Genomic DNA, 17,173 nt, shown 5'->3' on the forward strand with positions numbered 1-17,173 from the left:
ACAGTTAAGCTCGTTAAAAATAAAAAACGCCTGGCCAGTACTGTCGTGAGTGCCTGTGGGCTCCCAAGTGTGGTTCTCGAGGTGAACATGGGCAGGCAGCCTGAGGCTTGTCGCTGCAAAAAGGCTGACATGCTTGGGCTGGGCTGTTATCGTGGGGGGTGGCCCATGAATGTCCAGGGAGTTAAGTAACGCTGATAGTTTTGGGGTGGGAGGTTTTTAGCCATGTGCGTCTGAAGTGTTTTGTAACAAGTGTCACCATCATAAGGTCTGAGTCCTCTCCTAACTCAGTCTGCTAATGCGTGCAGGCTCGACTGTGCAATAACATGCAGAAAGCCCGGGAGCTCTGGGACAGCATCATGACCAAAGGGAACGCCAAGTATGCCAACATGTGGCTTGAGTATTACAACCTGGAAAGGTAACCGGCCGGGATTGGGGGCGGTGCTTGTCAGATGTGACCCGCACGCCCCCTGCCTATGCAGCCTGGGCCTGCTTGCAGTACACTGCTTCTCTTTATCTTCCTGTCTCTCCTCGGTGGCGGGGGTTTATGGGACAGGGCTACAGAGAACCAAAGATAATATTCTGTGCCTGGGCTCTTAGAGCCATGCATTACTTTTTTTTTTTTTTAACATCTTTATTGGAGTATAATTCATTACTTTCAATTTATTTTGGTTTGTTTTGATTTTTGGACATGAATGTTTTATTTGACTTTCGGGGGAGCTGTTTATTTTTTGTATTTGCGTTGTCTATAAAAGTAGGAAATACTAAAAAGCAGAGAGGAAAAAACCCAGGTTTTTTTGCAGTGACAGGCCCTCATCCAACCACCATTAGTTAATGGTTTGGGTATGTTCTTTGAGACTTTCCTATGCTTAAATTTTTAAGAAATGATGATGCAGTTATAGTATACATTTTCTAAACCTCTAAAATTATTTTAAATAATGTTTATAACATGGAGAAGGTATAAAGAATATGACCAGCTTTTAAATTCAGTATATCTTGGACATTGCATGTCTATAAATACATCTTTTTTCTGTTCTGAACATTTTGGTTTTTTATCCCTGATTTAAAAAATAGTATGTGGGCTTCCCTGGTGGTGCAGTGGTTGAGAGTCCGCCTGCCGATGCAGGGGACACGGGTTCGTGCCCCGGTCCGGGAAGATGCCACATGCCACGGAGGGCTGGGCCCGTGAGCCATGGCCGCTGAGCCTGCACGTCCGGAGCCTGTGCTCCGCAGCGGGAGAGGCCACAGCAGTGAGAGGTCCGCGTACCGCAAAAAAAAAAAAAAAAATAGTTATGTGCTCAAGTTAAAATTGAACATTTAAAAAAATGTGAGAAAGAAAGTGAAAGTCTTAAAATCCTTCCCCAGAGAAGATCACTGTTAAAACTTCTTGAATATTCCTCTAGATCAGCGGTTCTCAAATGTTTTGGTCTCAGGACCCCCTTTACACTCCTAAAATTTGAGGACCCCCTCAAAAGCTTTTGTTTATGTGAGGTATATTTATTAATGTTTTTACCATGTTAGAAAATAAAACCGAGAAATTAAAAAATATTCATTTAAAATTCACAATAAATTCATTACATTTAACATTTTTATGAGAAAGGGCTGCTTTCCAAACTCCAAAATAATGCAGTGAGAACGTGGGCTGGTTTTATACTTTTGTAAGTATCTTTAGTCTGGCTCAGTAGCAGACAGCTCGATTTTCACGTCTGCTTCTGCGTCCCCTCTGTTGTGACGTTTTCATTGAAGATGAAGGAAATTTGGCCTCACACAAATAAGAGGTTAGGAAAGAGAAGGGGATATTTTTCAGATAATTGCAGATATTCTTCTTTCACACTACAGCAAAATTTATTAACAAGTCATAGTCATTTGCATTCTGGAATCTGAAGCCATATCAATGAATTTTTCACTCTGTTGCATTAATATCCATTGGTCTGTTTTGCACTGAGCAGACCTTTTACGCAAGCATGATTCTGTGACATGCGTTGTGTGTGTGGAAAATGCTGACTCATTAAGTCCTGCAGCTCTTCCAAATATTGATGCGTTTCATTATCCCATTTGTTATATCTGCACTGATCTTTGTAGAAAAGCCTTACAAGTAGGAAGCTGTCAGACTCACGGTGACAGATACAAATTTTCCAAAGCTCTACAGATACAAATTTTCCAAAGCTCTAATTTTCACTTGAAAGCTCCAGTCTTATCACCATCAACAAAAACTCTTAAGTGGTTTTCCTTGAACTTATAGCCTCACTTCGTTAATTTTTGAAAATGTCTAGCAAATACCCAGGTCTGAATCACCATAGTTTTTGTCACTCAGCTGTTCTCTCAAGTGAAAATGATGTTCCATGAAAAAAAGTAACTAGTCCAGCTTGCAACTCAAACAGTAGCCCATTATTTCTTTGCTACAGCCACTGTACTTGGGTATAAAGAGGTGCTTTGATGTGTGCATCCCATTTGTCGCACAGAATATTAACGAGCTGTGCACTGTCTTGGTTTGTGCTAAGAGCCACTGTAGCTTTTGCACTCTCAGTGCAAATGTCAACACAGTGGAAAAAGTCCAGTAAATGTTTTGGTATTATTATGAAAGTAGTTTTGACTTTGCAGACCTCCTGAAAGGGTCTTAGAGACCCTCAGGGGTCTGAACTGCTGCTCTAAATTTTTTCTGAGTGTCCTAACATGTATTTACAATGTTTATGTATATTTATAAAAAATTTTAAAACAGAAATGAGAACATAAGTATCTCATAACTGCTGGGATGAACAGAATGTTGTTTTAGATATACTATCCTGATGAGCAGTATATATTTCCATGTCAGTGTAGGAAGATCTGACTCTAGGCATGAAATCTGACAGTCCCCTCTGTCAGTGTCTCTCCCCTCGAGTGGGACCGTGTCCTAGAACTTCTCTAGGGACTTCATCAAGTCACCCACAGCTCTTGGATTGCCCCATGTGTTGCACATGTGAATGCAGTAAAGGCAGAACACCTGGCTGAGGACCACTGTCCCCAGTGCGTTCCACTAGCACTGACTTGCTAAGGGAAAGAGTGGCTTAGAAGAAAGCCTTCATTTTTGACTAGAGGGGCTCTCTGGGAAAAGGAGAAAGCATTAAAAGTATCAGTAGCACAAAGAGCACGGCATCTCAGAAGCGGTGGGCTTTGATGCATGGTAGCTGTGTGAAGACAGCCCTCCCTCTGCGCCTTCCGCTTTGTGTGCTGGTGTCCCCAACTGTGTGTTTTCCGCCTTAGGGCCCACGGTGACACTCAGCACTGCAGGAAGGCTCTGCACCGGGCCGTCCAGTGCACCAGCGACTACCCAGAACACGTCTGTGAGGTGTTGCTCACCATGGAGAGGACAGAAGGTGGGGACCTCGGCGCGCGGCCTCTGGCTTGGGGTCTGTCCCTTTTGCCATTTGGTTTCAGGTCTGTAGGCTTAAGGACAGACTGTGTTTACGGCTTCAGCCCCTCAGGGGGCCTCTCTGATGCGACCGTCACGCGGTGCTCGCCAGTGAGAGGGGCGAGTCCTGTAGCCCTCCTCAGACTCCACGTGCCAGGGGGCCCGTGACGATGCTCTAGCGCAGGCCTCTCAAGGCTATCTTTGGTGGGGGCTGTTGTGTGCGGCATCCCTGGCCTCCCTCTACCCACTAGGTACCAGTAGCGCTTCTCCTGCCCCCAGTCCTGACCACCAGAACCACCTGCAGGCGTTGCCAAGGGTTCCCTGGGAATCAGGAGAGACTGTGCTCCAGCACAGCGCCGAGAGGCACACGGCGAAATGCGCTCCCTGGTCACGTGTGCCTCTCTTGTGAATTTCAGAGCCTCAGTGTTGAGTTTCCATGGGCGTTAGTCTGGATTTCAGGGTATGAACCCCTCAGAACTGGAGATAGACACCCAAACAGCAACAACAGTAAGAAAACACCCCAGCATTTCTCATTTGAGGAGCTCTTAAAATCTTTCGGTCTTAGTACAGGTGTCTTGTACCTTTTGCATTAGAATGTTTTCATAATCTTTGCCACAGAGAGCCCATAATAGAACCTATTCTGGTTTTCAAGTCTCTTTTCTAAAAGAGAACGGATGTTCTAAACACACCTGGAAGGACTATTTGAATTCTGAAACTTGAAACCTATACTAATGAAATCTTCTTAAACGGGGAGCCGGTTCTCCAGTTGCTACTGTTCGATGGAAGAGCTTTCTTCTGGAGGTGCGGGACAGTGAGAAAATTTTATATTATTATTATATCCTTCAAAATCTGAAGAAGTGAAAGTTTGCTTCTCTTCCTCTCAAGGTACTTTAGAAGATTGGGATATAGCTGTTCAGAAAACCGAAACTCGACTGGCTCGCGTTAATGAGCAGAGAATTAAGGTAACGATGCTCTTTATTTCAAGTCTTTGAACCTCTGAAAACTATTTTGACTGTGTTTGGTATGAATGTTCCTTGTCAGAACCTTTGGGGTCGTCCTGAGAAATGTCTTTTACTCAGAGTATTAACTATGAAATGTTTGAATCAACATTTAAGCCTGTCTTTTTAGATCGGCTTAAAACTTTAGCCCCAACGATAGATACAAATCCAAAACAGGAATTTTGGCCCTAAAGGTTATTGGAATAGACGAAGAAGCTAAAAAAGGAGCCTGACATACTTAGCCTAGCGATTGGAGCTAGGCTCCAAATAAATAAGGGCCTCCAAATAGGCCCCCAAATAAATCAGGACCTCAGTTTCATAGATTTTTTTTCCTTTCTTTTGGTGAGTCACTCATGGGGATGTTGTGAGACATACCGTAGACTTGAGATGCGGCTCCCAAGAAGCCTAAAGGGGCTGGGGAGGTTGGGAGCAGCCCTCCTCCTCGTCCTCTTCCTGGTCGCCTCCCTTCTCCCGGGCGGTGGCCATCCTCCCTGTGCTCCCACCTCTTCCATCACGAGTCAGTAGACTTCATGTAATCGCCACGTACAGTGATGCGTCATATCCCGATTTTCCAGGCTGCAGAGAAGGAAGCAGCCCTCGCCCAGCAAGAGGAAGAAAAGGTTGAACAACGGAAGAGGGCCCGGGCAGAGAAGAAAGCGTTGAAAAAGAAGAAGAAGACCAGAGGCTCGGACAAGAGCAAAGCTGATGAGGATGATGAAAAAGAGTGGGGCGACGATGAGGAAGGTGAGGCCTGGTCGGACGTCACCTGGGACATCCCGGAGCTCCAGACAGGGCGCAGAGCAGCACGGAGAACCTTCTTGCATTTGAGAATAAGTTGCTTGCAAGGTGCCCACCACCCTCCCTGTCCCTGCCTGCCCTCTACGTGGGTGCCGTCTTCCCCAGCTTGACTCCAAGAGACACACCCCTGCCTGCACTCCCTGGGCTTCGCTCCCTACCCTGTTGCTGACACCACTGCCCTTTTCCTGAGTGGTGCCTCCTCTCCCTCCGTGGGCTCCCACACCCCACCCTGTCCCGTCACTCCCCGAGCATGGACACTGCCTTATCCTCAGGCCCTGGCGCCCCGCACCGCCGCCGCAGCCGGGCCCTGCAGTGACACCAGCCTTACTTGTCCCCACCTGATGGTTTTGACAGGTAGAATTTTCCAGCCAGTGTTTGTCACCCCTGCCATTTCAGGCGTGGGCAGGTGTGGGTCAGATTTGTTTCAGCAAAACCAGTCAAGGTAAAGAATTGTCTCTAGACACTAAAGGACACTAAACATTTTTCTAGTTCAGAGTTGTCAACCAGAGGGAAATAGTAATGGAGTCATTGTTCAGTTGACTAAGAATTTCTCCCCGAGTCTTTTTGGGGCCTTCAGAAATGATCGTGGGTAGCTCACCGCGCTTTGGGGCTTCTGGTTTAGCAGGGGAAGGCAAACGCGACCTGTGACCGCAGTGACGTGTAATAGGGACTTGGGGAGATGTAGGTGTGAATCATGGTGAAGGCCAGGGAATACACTAGGGGCCCTGCAGGAAAGACTTTGTGGGGAAGTGATGCTGCACCTTGGCATCTGGGGGAGGAGTGTGAGAAAGAAGGGAAGGGGCTAGCCAGCCAGGGTCAGCAAAGCACAGGGCACAAAACAGCCTGGCATTTTCTCCGAGCAGCAAGTGTCTGGCTTTGGGCCCTGATGCATGGCAGAGGGCTGGGTGCTGGGGTGGGTGAGGCTGGGGCAGCAGGCAGGCCAGCAGGCCCAGTCAGAGTGCCCTGGAGTGCAGCGTGCCACGGTCAGGCTCCATCGGGAAGGCAGTGGGAAACTGATGGGAAGGTCTGGAAGCAGGGGACCCTCACCAGTTGGGTTTCAGTATTGTCCCCCTGGAGGCAGTGGGAAGAGTGGGTTGGAGTATAATGTTAAGTTCTGTTGAAGGACAGAAGACAATCGTGAACGTGGGTAGGAACTGTAGCACCACTTTGCACTGCTTCCCGGGGAGCACATACTTCAGTGTCACCGGAGGTGCTTGTTTACACGCGGTCCCCAGGCTCTATCCTCCCCTTGCTGCCCTGGGCTGTCTAGGATGGGGGTCCTTGGGATTTGCCAGCCCAACTTGGAGACCCACTGACCTCTCATATGATTAAGCGTGGCCGATGAGGACTTAGGTTATCACTTGCACCTCAGTTCGTCCCCTCACACGAATGTTAACTGGGGCCCAGAAGGGAGTGGGATGAGTCGGGCGGGTCAAGAGAGACCTGGCAGAGGGCGGTGGGGGGCGGGGCGTATAGGGGGGAAGAGCCCTTTCCCTGCCAGCTGCTCCGCTTACACTGCCAGGAAGGGGTTAGTTAACTAATAGTCACTGCTTTTCTCCCGACCTATTGTAGAGCAGCCTTCCAAGCGCAGGAGGGTGGAGAACAGCGTTCCTCCCACTGGGGAAGCTGAGCTGGGCCCAGAAGCCGACCCGGGCCTCTCTGGGAGCAGCGCCCCTGCGGCCGCAGAGCCTCCCTCTGAGCAGAAGGAGCAGCGGGCGGCCGCCCGAAGGAGGGATGTGCCCAGGGTGCTGCACGACAGCAGCAAGGACGGCGTCACCGTGTTCGTCAGCAACCTGCCCTATGGCCTGCAGGAGCCTGCCGCCACGCTCCGGCCGCTCTTCGAGGCCTGCGGGGATGTGGTCGAGGTCCGCCCCATCTATAGCAACCGCGGCGACTTCCGGGGCTACTGCTACGTCGAGTTTAAAGAGGAGGCGGTGGCCCTGCGGGCCCTGGAGCTGGATCGGCAGACCGTTGAGGGGCGGCCAATGTTTGTCTCCCCCTGTGTGGACAAGAGCAAAAACCCAGACTTCAAGGTAGGTTTGTGGAATAAAGCACGCCTTTACGTAGGGTTGCGGTAGGACGGGGTAAGCGCTCTTTTCCTGCAGCAACTCATATTTAGAATACACGTGGAACATTTGTTAAGAACGAAACTTCCGCGTTAACCGGGTCAGTTCTGTTCTGGTTCACTGAGGTCTCAACTCGGGGCTGGGTCACTTCGAACCGGCATTACTTGACAGAGGACGGTCCAGTTAGGGACTGTGTGATGGCTGCTTGCCGCTGGAGGGTTAGGAGTGACGGGACTGTGCCAGGTGTTTTGTATGTCACCTCATTGGGTCGTCACCCAGGCTCTGGGAAAAGTGGCTTCACTTGCCATTTTACAGAGGAGGAAGTGGAAGCTTCGAGAAGTTGAGTGACTTGCCCAGGGCGAGTTGACAGTTCCCAGCACCCGGAGCCGGCTCTGGCTGGGCCAGACCTGTGGACGAGGCCTGACCCTGTGTCGTGGGGAGCTGGGTTGGGCCTCGGGTCATCATTTCCTCTCCCCACTCCTCCCTGTAGGTGTTCAGGTACAGCACTGCCCTGGAGAAACACAAGCTGTTCGTCTCGGGCCTGCCATTCTCTTGCACGAAAGAGGAACTAGAAGAGATCTGCAAGGCCCACGGCACTGTGAAGGACATCCGGCTGGTCACCAACCGGGCCGGCAAACCCAAGGTCAGCGTCTGGGCAGACGGCAGTCGCCTCCCGGAGTCTGGGCGAGCCTTTGTTCAGAGGTTACTTGGTTCTAGAGTGGGTTCTGATCTGTCTACTAGGAAGCAGACGAGAAGTTAACAGAAGGCTAGGTGCACTAGGCTCTTTTTCCATATGGAGTCAGATGAACCTGATGTGGCTCATTGTACTTAAAAGAATAGGGTGTTTGAAGAAAAACTACCACGAATTAGCAGGGGCTCCAGTGCAGCTCCCAGGCTGTGGGGCCTTGGGGTGAGGTGCCCCCCCTTGCAGTCTCCTCCCTCCTGCCCGGACCCCACTTTTCACTAGGCCTCTGGCCATCTCCCCAGGTCCCTGCACTGGCTTCCCCCTTACCACGTCCTCCCCTTCTCTGGTCCCCTCAATCTCTTGTGAAATCCTTGACGACGTTTTGAGTAGTTGTTTAAGAAGAGTTTGGTTGACCTCTCAACCCCCGTCCCGTTTATCCAGGTTAATCGAGAGTTGAAGAATATGAGTAAGGGCGTCCCCAGGCACAGGGACATCGGGGCTCACCTGTGTCCAGGACACCTCATCCATTTGCTAGATTTATGCTGGTCCCTCTCTCTCTTTCTTTTTTTGGCTGGAGCAAGCACAAGATGCACTGAACTTAAAAAGTTATCTGAAGTTAGTCAGTTGCAGAAATAGGGAGGGAGACTAGGGCTGTGAGACCTATAGACAAAGGATGGCGGTGGTGGGGAGGGAACCCAAGGGTCGGGGGCCCGCCCTGAACCGGCCGGTGGACCTCAGGGAGGAGGTTGTGCCCTGCAACACTCACCTGGCCGGGCTTTTGCAAACTTCCAGGGCCTGGCCTACGTGGAGTACGAAAACGAATCCCAGGCGTCTCAGGCCGTCCTGAAGATGGATGGCATGACTATCAAAGAGAACGTCATCAAAGTGGCTATCAGCAACCCGCCTCAGAGGAAGGCTCCGGAGAAGCCAGAGGCAAGGAAAGCCCCGGGGGGCGCCATGGTGCCGCGGCAGATCTACGGAGCGTAAGTGTTGTGTGCTCTGTGTGCTCGTTGGTGCAGACTTCGTCCTGGCCTGCACCACGGTGACCGAGTTTCCCCTTACCACAGTGAGTTCAGATGGGAGGTCAGGGCCTGGCGTCCCTGGGGCGCTCACGCTCGTTCCCAGGGCAGGGTGTCTGCAGCAAGTCCACGCTGAGGGCCAGTCTGGAAGTGGGACCCTCTCTCGTGTTCGCCGGTTTACACTGGTGATTGATTTTTACGTTAAAGTCCCCTTTGGCAGGTGAATCCATGTGTAGGTTCCATACCTGACAGCCATGTGCTTGCCGTGCTAATCTATATCTCCACCTGTAATCCAGATAGAAGCTCTGTTCCCACCCGACAGGGATGAGGCAGCAGGGTGCGAGGTTATTTGGTGAGGTCTGCAAGTTTACAGCCATTTTTATCCACCCTATGTGTGACGGTATTACACAGACGTGGCCCTCGCCAAATTGCGGAAAAGGCGAAGTTGGTTAAAGTGATTTTTACCTGATAGCCGAAGTCAGGGAGAACAGGGCTCGTCTTATTACCCTTCTTGGTTTTTGTTTTTCACCTTTTACCTTGCGGTGATCTAAGACCGTCCTGGCTTATTTTCATCAATTGTCGCCTCAGAAGGTCCGTGCATTGTTTGCTCTTCCAGGCGGGGGAAGGGGAGGACCCAGCTCTCTCTGCTGCCCCGCGCCCTGCAACGCCCAAGCGCCACCGCAGCCCAGGCTGAAAACGGCCCTGCCCCACCGCCGGCGGCCACCGAGGTACCCAAGATGTCCAATGCCGACTTTGCCAAGTTGCTGCTGAGAAAGTGAGTGGGACTGTGCGAGAAGGGAAATGCCTTACTTGATGCTGGCCGGGAAGACGCCCGGTGCCCAGCTGTGCCCTGGCTGTGCAGGACCCAGTGCAGCGCCTGTGACCACACGCTTGCTCTGGTTTAGGTAGGACGGGAAAAGGGTGTCCAAGGAAAAAAGAGGCTTTAAGTGCTCCCTCATATTGAGGGCGAGAGGATGAAAACGGTCACTCCACAGGCTGGGCGCAGGGTGCAGTTTCCTAAGATGTGTCTTAAAGAGTGAGAAACAGATGTGAAACGCGAACACACCGTTTTGAGACCCCCCTTGTCCAAATATTTTTGGCCACCTCTGGTCCCCTTTTTATAAGACACTTCTCTTACACCCTGCACAGTACATGTGCCCGTCACTCTTTTAATTTTTAAAAGACAGAAAGGCAGATGTTAGTAATTCACCAGAATGGCCTATTTTAGTAAAGGGGTGGGGCAAGGGGCATCACATAAAACATCTGATGGGCTTTTGTTCACGGGGGCGGTGCGTTTTTATATTACGTATTTGTAAATGACACGTCAACCCACTGTTTTGTTTCCTAAAAGCAAAATACTTGTGACATTTGTATAGGAATTCTGTGCGCCATCTGCTATGGACGTTTTTCTTTGCCTAGTGACTAGTGAACTGTGTCTTTGTCTAAATACTGAGTTTCAGCCCTATGGTTTTGTTTAAATAGCATTGTCAAGTGCAAACTTAAATTCTCCCCATTTAGCTTTGTTTATTAAACTGAAGTTCTCTTAAAAACTTCTTGTCGAAAGGTACTCAGATGTGCATTCAAATATGTATTTTGAAATGGGTGTACCTTGGTTTACCTAATGGGTGTGTAAATAGAACTTTTGTAAGTCAAATCCGCTTGGCACTTTGATTTAAACCATTTCTGCTGTGATATCTTCGGTTTTAAACTTCAGTTTACAGCAGTTTGGCACTTAACAGCTTTCAAGCTTTTTTACCCACATCTTTTATCCAGTATTTATTGCTTTGAAAGTGAGCAGTTCAGTAGGGAAACTGACTTTATAAAAGGCACTCTGGGGAAAAAAATCGGAATTCTTTCCTATGTCATGAAAATCAGCTCATTTATCTGTTTCTAAAGGTTTTATGCATCATTCAGGCTTTCCTATATTTTTTAACTTAACAATTGAAACAGATAAGTAGTAAACTAAGCCCCGTGTGCCTGTCATCGAGCTTCAGCATTGCTCAGCTCATAGCCCGTCTTCATCTCCACCTCCTGCCCCTCTTGTATCCTGTGTTCTGGAGGGATAGTCACCTAATAATACTGTAGCACGTATCTCTAAGGACTTAAAGGCCTTGGTTTGTATCATTTCTAGAAACATCAGCAGTAACACCTTAATGTTATCAACCATCCAGGCAGATCTCCAATTTCATGTTGTTTTGTAAATAAGTTTTTTAATTGATAGGTTCTCTGTACCTCATCTTTATCTTCTGCACAGAACGTTAGGTGTTTTTGAATTCAAGCAGCGGCTGTGGAGCAGTCAGAAGAACCTGTGTTCTCTGGGGTGGCCGGCCATCCACTTCCCTGCAGAGAGGCCCGTTCTGTGGGTGAGAGGATGTGGGTCAGTTGGGGACCAAGGGGCCATGGACCTTTCCTTAGTAATCCAGGTCACGTGGTAGACATCTGACCTCACCCTCTCAGATGTCCACAGGGGCTTGTTACAGAGGTGGACCTTTCAGACTCGAGCAGGACCCGATTCAGGTGCAGGGTGTTGACTGTTCCAGAAATAGATTTTCAGAAACCTAGGAGTGGGTTTATGTAGTCCTGGGGGGGAAAAACTGATGGTAAATAGATACATGAAAAACCATTTCAGCTACTCGTGTCTTAGTGCAAGATCAGCGATACATCCCTGTCAACGTAACCAACCAGTTCTGTCTCGGTGTCTTGTTGAAATAATTACCATCTTGGATCTGTTTTTCTCCCGGAACAATATAAAGAATACCGCTAAAGTTCTGAAAGAATCCCTCCTTCCCCCTCAGGATAGATGGGTGGGAACAGCTCTTGAATAAGGCAGCAAAGTCTCAGGCATTTATGTAACAAAATACTTTACTTTATTAGTAATTTGTTAAAATAATACCCTTCACATAGCTAAAGTGCAAATTTCTCCCTCTGGTACAAAGCAAGCACTTCTGTCAGGCTTCCTTGGTGTGCTTATAAAGAGCAAGACGATTAGAAGAGTTAAGGTTTAAGAAATACCTTATGGCAGCATACAAATACAAAAATATTTTTTATCAAGGTTTGAATAACTATCAATCACTTGGGGCCATTTCATACATCTTTTCACTTACTAATCTTTCAGAAAATTACTCCGTGCTCCTTCAGACTAAGCAGCAGCAGCCAACTTGGAAGCTTGGCTTTAGTTACATGTAACAGTTTATCTTCTAACAAGTTGCTAGGAACATAAGGCCACTCCAAGGCAATCTGCTCTGCTTCCCTGAGGGGACAGTGGCTGTGGGGCAGGTGAGTGGATTAAAGGGACGCATCCTGGCTGTGGTCAAAAGTGTTCTCAGCTCCTGTGAACTGGCGCTCTGACTCCTCACAAATGCTTGTTGGGTACTGACGAGGCGTCTGTCTTCAGATTTGCAGCAGGATTTAATTGTTAGGTGACAAACCCAGAAGAACCTTTAGACTGAAACATCTGGTCTGAATTGCTGCAGATGTGAGAAACATCAATACGAAGCACCCAGGCTAGCCACGCCCCTGTTCTTAATTAGAGAAACGGCCGACGTGGCAAAGTAACAGCCTCTGGTACCGGAGTTTGCAAACTATGGCTCAAAGAACCTTCCTCAAAATAAGCGAGGTATCTAACTAGATATACTGTAAGCGTTCATTTCATCTCTCAGAAATTTGCTCTACCGGTAAGGATTAGTTACAACACTAACCTCTTGGTAGGGGAGCCAACGCCTGTACGAAAGGAAGCTTTCAGTCACTTCTCACAACTGCGACCGGGTTCTCCTCAGCCGTGCGGACTTCTCTCAGGTAGTCACAGACCCTCGCGGCCGGTTCCAGAAAGGGCTGCAAGGGGTTACTCCTCCGGACCCCACCTCAGTGCAGATTCTGCTCCAGAACCTGTGTTCTGGTCACACAAGGAGCACTGATGCCCCCAAAGCCTGCTGGGGCCACCCCAAGGATCGGGGCCACCAGCACAGACAGCACACATTTAACCAGCTCTGAGGGAAATAAATAACTGGGCTCAATTATAAGTTATCTTAGGGACAAGGCTTAATAACTTAGTTTTCGTCTTTAAAGAAGCATTTGGAGGTAAAGAATGTTTAGGTTTCTTACCCATCTTCTTTTACTCTGGGAGATGACTAGGTTTCTAGAATTGCTGAGTTTCTTGGATTTATTCCCCCCCCGGGACATCCTTTGCCACCAAGGGAGGATTTAGAGCGTTAGGGCTTCACAGGCAGCGTCTCCTTGAACCTAGAGTGGTTGGGTCTGGCCTCTGGCAGTGCCACAGGGTACTCTGTGGTGGCAAAGAGCAGGGTGTCCAGGGTTGTCTCCGTGCACTTGGCAATGAAGCGGATGAACGGCCTCACGTCGCCCTCGTTGGCCACCTCCAGCACGTGGTAGTACTCGGACCTCTGCTCCTTGCGGATGGTGATGGGCGGGTAGCCCGCCTGCATGAGGATGAGGTTCATGAGCAGGCGCGAGGTCCTGCCATTGCCGTCGATGAAGGGGTGGATGTAGACGAGTTTATAGTGGGCCAGGGCCGCAAACTCCACCGGGTGCAGGTTCATGGCGTCCTCCGAGTTGAGCCATTGTATGAACTCCTGCATCTGCTTCTCCACCTCCTGAGGGTGGGGCGGGACGTGGTGGCCCACCAGGACCTGGGTCGTGCGAAAGCGGCCAGCTTCCACGGGATCCACGTACCCCAGCACCCGCCGGTGGATCTCCAGCACGTCGCTGATGCTGACAGAGCCGATGCGGGAGAGCAGCGTCGTGTTGACGTACTTCATGGCCGCGTGCATGCCGATGACCTCATTCTGCTCCTCCAGGCTCTTCCCCGGCACGGCGTAGCGGGTCTCCAGGATGTGCCTGATCTCTGAGAGGGTGAGAGTGTTGCCTTCGATGGCCACTGTGTGGTAGATGTGGTGGTAGTACGTCTCCTCCATGACCCGGCGCAGTGCCGAGTTGCCCTTGGGGATGGACATGACCTTCTTCACTTTGCTGTCGATGATGCTGAAGTACCGCTGGTCAATCTCCTCCACCAGCGGCAGCGTGCGGTCGCGGTTGACCAGCGCCTTCTTGTGGTGGGGCGCGATGGTCAGTGCTCTGGTGTACAGGTAGTCAGCCTGGATGATGTCCCTGTCCTCTTCTGAGAAGATGCCGAACTCATTGAGCGCGTCCACAAAGCCTGGGTCCATGTTGAGGGCGTGCAGGAAGAGCTTGTGGGCTTTCTCCCGCTTGCCCTGGCGTTTCATTTCCAGGGCTTGGTTCAAAGCTGCTTTGGCTTCTAACTTGCTGGCTAGAAAAGAGTCAAAGAGGCGTGGGTCAGGGAGGGGCAGAGGACGTTCAGGGGCGGCGTCACCCCTGACAGCTGGTCTTCTCAATGGCCTCAGGGGGCTCTATCCAGCCATGTTGTACATGCCCTTCCCATACCTGTATGTGCAGACAGGTTTGTTTCCTACAGCCCAGTGGGGCCCTGTGCTGGTCGCTGTCCACTCAGCCCCAGAGCTGTTCTCTACCGTGGGGGCAGCAGCCGGGCTCCTTGGCCCCCTCCTCTGGCCTGCCGTCGTTGAGTGGCTGTGTTCTCCTACGGCCGCAGCTCCTGTCAGGCGGGCCTCCCCTACCTCTGCTCCAGCTCGCAGCCGTTCTGGTGATTTCTTCTGGAGGTGCGGGTCCCTTCTTCCCCCTGCCTCCACCCCTGCCCCTTTAGGCCCTGGTTTTCAACTGGACCCTGCGGTACCTCTGGCCCTTTTCTGCTGGCCCTCCCACCCCCAGTGCCAGCCACACCTCCTAGACTTCTTTTAGTTCCTCAAGTGCCCAGGGCTCTCCTACCTTGTGGTCTCTGCCTGGAACACTCTCCCCTCAAACCTTTTTCCCTTGGGTCTCTCCTCAGGCATCCCCTCCTCCAGGGAGCCTTCCTGTGTGCTCCTACGGTTCCCTCTGCTTCCGTATCACCACATGTATCTCAGCCAACTATCACCTTGTCTGGCTAGGAGCTCAGGGCTGACCCTGTACCCCGCACACACGACATAGCTGGCCCTCTAAGTACCTATGGGATTCACGAGCGTCGAGGCGAGATGGCCAGTCTTACCTGCAGAGGCCTTGGTCTTGACCACCAGCGGTGCTGCATCCCTGGAGGTGACACTGAGCTCCGTGGATGGTCTGGTGCACTTGGTGACAGTAGGCTGGGCCCTGTCCAACTTGCTCCTGAGCAGGTAGAAGCCTTTGAGCACAGCCAGACACTGCTCCTCCATGGCCCCCAGCGGCAGCAGCAGGGCCATCAGGGAGCCCAGCGCCATGCTCAGCAGTATCACCCACAGGAAGCGGCCCCAGACTGAGACCCATTTTGGTTCAGTCACCGCCATCACTGAAGCCATCGACATGAGTGTCATCTGGACCCAGGGGGGGGCCCCTTGCACATGTCCACGGTGGCTGGATCTGCAAGGAACCAGGAGTTGCAGGAGGTGAAGCAGGGGAACCGATACCTTGATGACACATTTCTGGCTTCAGGGGAGGCTTGGAGACCCCACGGTTCTTAATTCACTGTGACCAGGGGGTGGGGGTGAGGCAAGGATTAGGTGCTGCCTCCGGGGCGGTGTGACTGAAAAACAGTGCTGCCACCCAACTGCTATGAAACACCTACTGCGCGCCAGACCCTGTGGTAAACCCTAAGGACCTCACACGTACCCTCCTGCAATCTTCAACAGGAACTGAGGCTGCCCCATTCTCCAGCGGAGACCGGCTCAGGGAGGTGAAGGCCCTCGCCCAGAGTCACCCAGTGAGCAAGTGACGGCCTTGGGTTATGGCTCAAAAGCCTCCGCACTTAAGCATAAATCTGTGGCCCCTGACCCCAAACACTGGGTGCCCTAGACACATAACACACATGTCCAGAACAGCTAAGGTAGTTCTGAGGCTCATTCTGTGGTAAGTACAACTGTTTGAAGGCCTGATTTATTGCCACCTGGGCAGTCAGCTCTTCCTGCCCTCACCCTGGTATTAGCTACAATGCTGTTCCCCGCTCTGGCCTTCTTTTCCTGGCCTGTCCAGGAGGCATCCCGCCTAGAGTTTGGGCAGTCTGAGCATCTCAAGAGGAACTCAGGTTGTGGGCCAGAGGGGGTGACCACTTGCCTTCTGTGACAATGAGCAGGTGCTTGGGGCTGGCAGTGGGAGTGGAGGGATCGGGTCTGCAAACACCATCATACTAACAATAGGCATTTATTAAGCAACTACGGTGTGCTGGGCATTGAGCTGAGCGCTAGCAATGCCTTATCTCACTTACCCCTCACCACCTCACGGAGGAAAGCAGCCCCTAGGCTCCACTTTACAGACGAGAGAAACTGATACACAGAAAGCAAGTCAATTCCCAGACAACCTGCAGGGAATAAACAGCGGCATTCGGGAACGAATTCCCAGTGCACCTGGGTCCAGAGTACCCAGGTCTTCACCTCTTTTATCATAACCAGGGCCCAAGCACCCGATCCCGTCTGCTCCTGGTACTGGACCAAGACCCAGGACTGACTGATAAGGTTTCTGGGGGAGCCTGGCCGGTTGATACAGAACATCTGAAAAGGCGCGATACGAGCTCTAATGGGGAGGTACGGAAGAGGATGTGGGTCACTGCTTCGTCCAGGTGGTCGGCGCGGGCTCCTCGGCGGGGCTGGAGTTCTCCCGAGGAGGACGAGCGTTCTGGGGGCACGAATCTCTCAGCCCTTACTAGCTAGGAAGGGGGAAACAGGCTCCAAGAGGCGAGGACACTGGACTAAGGTCATTCTGAGAAGCCGCCGCTTTCCGAACCTCACCCAGGGCTCGCTGCCCCGCTGCACCCTTCCCGGTTCACCCTCTCCTCACCTCGCGCCACTACCGGGCCCTGCTCTGCTGTCGCCTTCTCAGCACTCGCAGTCTCGGCTGGCCGCCGGCTCCGGAGACCTTTGCCGTCAGCCCGTGGCCCCGCCCTCGGCGACTCGCCATTGGCCGGCCCGCCATCTTCTTCGCAGCGTATTGGCTTCCTCACTTTGTCTGCGCCTCGCATTTCCGGGTTCCCGCTCTGCCTCCGCTTTCCCGGGAAAGACGCGCCGTGGGCCACTCCCATTGGCTGACTCCTGTATTGGTCTCGTGCCCGAAAGGACCAATAAGCAATAGGAGAGGCGGGGCGTGAGCGACAAGCGGGAGCCCCAGGTGCGGAAAACCCCCGCCTATGCGGTTTTGGGGCGCTCTGGGTACGGCCTGAAAACTCGAAG

The 17,173-nt window shown here is 51.4% G+C and overlaps 2 protein-coding genes across 6 annotated transcripts in view; one reads left to right on the top strand and one right to left on the bottom strand.

Annotated features, from left to right (window-relative positions):
* The window catches only part of SART3 (spliceosome associated factor 3, U4/U6 recycling protein), a 33,952-nt gene extending 23,349 nt beyond the window's left edge, over positions 1-10,603 (top strand). For both annotated transcript variants that reach the window (XM_060028254.1, XM_060028255.1), the window contains exons 12-19: positions 306-415; positions 3,238-3,350; positions 4,271-4,347; positions 4,959-5,127; positions 6,754-7,214; positions 7,738-7,890; positions 8,725-8,915; positions 9,568-10,603. In XM_060028254.1, coding sequence (XP_059884237.1) covers positions 306-415; positions 3,238-3,350; positions 4,271-4,347; positions 4,959-5,127; positions 6,754-7,214; positions 7,738-7,890; positions 8,725-8,915; positions 9,568-9,730 — 1,437 coding nt within the window. In that variant the 3' untranslated portion in view covers positions 9,731-10,603. The remainder of the gene's footprint in view (positions 1-305; positions 416-3,237; positions 3,351-4,270; positions 4,348-4,958; positions 5,128-6,753; positions 7,215-7,737; positions 7,891-8,724; positions 8,916-9,567) is intronic.
* A 178-nt stretch (positions 10,604-10,781) lies between these two features.
* FICD (FIC domain protein adenylyltransferase) lies at positions 10,782-16,846 on the bottom strand. Of its 4 annotated transcripts, none has more exons than XR_009521688.1 (6): positions 16,785-16,846; positions 16,216-16,308; positions 15,028-15,374; positions 12,650-14,235; positions 11,401-11,531; positions 10,782-11,308 (listed from the first exon to the last, which is right to left on the bottom strand). XR_009521688.1 is itself a non-coding variant. In XM_060028256.1 (4 exons), exons 3-4 carry the CDS (start codon positions 15,326-15,328, stop codon positions 13,160-13,162), a joined length of 1,377 nt encoding a protein of 458 aa, XP_059884239.1. In that variant the 5' UTR covers positions 15,329-15,374; positions 16,216-16,308; positions 16,785-16,846; the 3' UTR covers positions 11,524-13,159. The 4 variants fall into 4 exon arrangements, 1 of the variants encoding a protein (XP_059884239.1); XR_009521689.1 differs by having other exon boundaries at positions 11,396-11,531; XR_009521687.1 differs by having other exon boundaries at positions 10,782-11,531.
* Between the last annotated feature and the right edge of the window lie 327 nt (positions 16,847-17,173).

The sequence above is a fragment of the Delphinus delphis genome, chromosome 13 (assembly GCF_949987515.2).
Source record: "Delphinus delphis chromosome 13, mDelDel1.2, whole genome shotgun sequence".
In the NCBI taxonomy this organism is placed as follows: domain Eukaryota; kingdom Metazoa; phylum Chordata; class Mammalia; order Artiodactyla; family Delphinidae; genus Delphinus; species Delphinus delphis.